This window comes from Octopus bimaculoides, chromosome 1 (genome assembly GCF_001194135.2).
Source record: "Octopus bimaculoides isolate UCB-OBI-ISO-001 chromosome 1, ASM119413v2, whole genome shotgun sequence".
Classification (NCBI taxonomy): Eukaryota; Metazoa; Mollusca; class Cephalopoda; order Octopoda; family Octopodidae; genus Octopus; species Octopus bimaculoides.
The window spans coordinates 128,103,979-128,106,484 of NC_068981.1; the positions used below are offsets into that span (position 1 = coordinate 128,103,979).

Here is a 2,506-nt window from a genome sequence, read left to right on the forward strand (position 1 = left end):
TCCCCATTTTCACACTACATACGTCAAGATCACCAGCATTCTATCTCCCACACACAGCCCCTCGTTCTTCGATCACCGTTTGTTATCTCCCCCTTTTCTTAGCTCTCCTGAAAAAAGAATTTCTAACTTCCGGTCAGCCATTGTTATGATCAGCCATTATTATGATTGACCGTTGACTGGACACTATTCAATTTCTTTTTCTCCGTGTTTTTCTCCTTGTCTCCGTATTCTTTCTGTTGAAGAGCGTAGCTCGAAACGTCAAAGACTTTCCGTATTCCCGAGCGTCATACTAATACATCTTTTGTTATTTACACCACCTGTCCTCGTCTGTTGTTGTTTTTTCGTATATTCTCCCATATATCTATATATATATATATATATACACATATGCATACACAAGGGAAAAAAATTAAAAATGGTTTATACTTAATTGCCAAAGGATTTAGTTGATAATATAACACAACTAGCAATTATTTCAAAACAAAATGGGAATTTTTTATGAATATTATTACCAAAAGCATCGTTTGCAAAGGTGACGATTAATTTGACGATTAATAACCCGATTAAGTTATTAATGATATAGAATATAAGTGTATCTAGCGGCAGAACGCAATCATATTCAGACAAACAGCTAATTACTTCATTTTGGCGATTATTAAGAATTATCTCTTGACACAGAAATGGCATTGTTAGTTTCTATTGTTAGTTTCTATCAGAAGTCTTAATATTTCCATGTTATTTTCCCCTGTATGTTTTTCTGCCATTGTTGCAATGTTGTACTTTATTAAAAAAAACTTGTTTATATTATATAACTTATTCAACTCTGCATATTTATTTTATAGACTCTCTTGTTAAAAGTATAAAAAGCAAAAATACATTCTTATGAATATTTAACGGACCTGAATTATATGCGTTATAACATAAAATTTAATTTTGATTTTCTTTCGAGCAAACGAGTGAAACTTGGGTAGATAAAAATAAGCATTTTAATTAATATCCAATAAAATATGACAAATGCTTCAAGATTTCCCCCTTAACACACACTCACAGTAAACCTCTAGATTTAATTGTTTTCCCCTCCTTTCACTAACTCTGTGTGTGTGTGTGTGTGTGTGTGTGTGTGTGTGTGTTGGGGGGGGGTACTCTTTTTGTTTGTTGTTCGAAGTATAAACATAACAGCACTCAGTCTTAAGAATACTTAGTTGGGCATGTCTTAATAATCATAGTTTGTAATTTTGTACATGCTACTAACAAATAGTTGCATTACTTTTCTAAATTAGTGCCGGTATGGTTGCGCAGTTAAGTTGCTCGCCTTGTAACTTCTTGGTTTCGTGTTCAATCTTATTGCACGACATCTTGGGCAAGTATCTTCTACTACTTTAACCCTTGGCCGAACTTGTAAATAAATTTGGTAGACGGAAACTATATGGAATTCCGTCATATATATGTGTATGTATGTACGTCTTTCTATTTTTGTTTGTCCCTACCACCCCTTGGGTACCTATGTTGGTTTGTTTACATCACCGTAAGTTAGCGGTCCGGCAAAAGAAATCGAGAGAATAAATATTGGACAACAAAATAAGACACTGGGTTCGATTTTTCTTTTCAGCGTTAAGACCCCCATTGGATTTGCAAGCCTTCTCACATACACCACATTCAAACGTGTGCACAGAAATATAGTCAGAATAGTTGGTTGAAGTTTGTTTTCCATGGGTTCGCAGGTGAGATCTGAGATTTTTTTTATATACCTATATATATATATATATATATTATCATGAGAGAGGCCGGTTTATGGGGTTACCTTGGGTTTCCAGTCGGTCTTCGCCATGCGGCATATTGTCAAACCTCAGACTTGTTGGCCTAAGACGTCTTCAAAATATGGAGGGGGAAATGTCATTTACCCCACCATATTTGAAGAGGTCTTAGGCCAACAGGTTTGGGGTCTGACGATATGCCGTAAGACTAAGCACCTTGTGGATGGGAGAGCCAGGGTAACCCCATCAACCGACCTCCACCATTATAATATTAACTACTTAGAGTGTGCTTCTCTGGTTTTATGCTTTTCTATTAGACTGTCCCAAAAATAATGGCCGATTTCAGAAACAATTATATTCTGGAAAAATTAACATCAGAAATGTTTTGATTAGTCAAAGTATGAGCCGTGAACATCTATGCACCTCAGCCATCGATTAACGAGATCATTTATGCCTCATTGATAGAAACTTATTGGCTTCACTATTTTCCTCTCGTTGTGGTCTAACGACCCTCCATGTTTGTTTTCGTTCAGTTTCCTTGTATGTCTCCACTGTCATGTTTTTGTACCCAACTTTGACCCTCCATAAATCCTAAATTTCATTTTAGAATTTATGGGATCAACTGTCTTTGAAAACTCATATTGTCGTTGAATTCTCGAAATAGGGAGTAGATAGACAGCCGGCAACTGATGAAGGGTCCTTTCTCTGTGTTTACTTGTCCTGTTTTCCATTTTTCTCATTGTTTACGTATT

The 2,506-nt window shown here is 35.9% G+C and overlaps 1 protein-coding gene across 3 annotated transcripts in view; it reads left to right on the forward strand.

The window, feature by feature from the left end:
- Positions 1–2,506, forward strand: part of LOC106870828 (uncharacterized) — a 283,987-nt gene that overhangs the window by 73,713 nt on the left and 207,768 nt on the right. Inside the window, exon 2 of one of the 3 annotated variants that reach the window (XM_052970301.1) lies at positions 1,610–1,721. The exons of the other annotated variants lie outside the window; for them this stretch is intronic. Coding sequence (XP_052826261.1) covers positions 1,710–1,721 — 12 coding nt within the window. The 5' untranslated portion in view covers positions 1,610–1,709. The remainder of the gene's footprint in view (positions 1–1,609; positions 1,722–2,506) is intronic. 3 annotated transcript variants of the gene reach the window in all.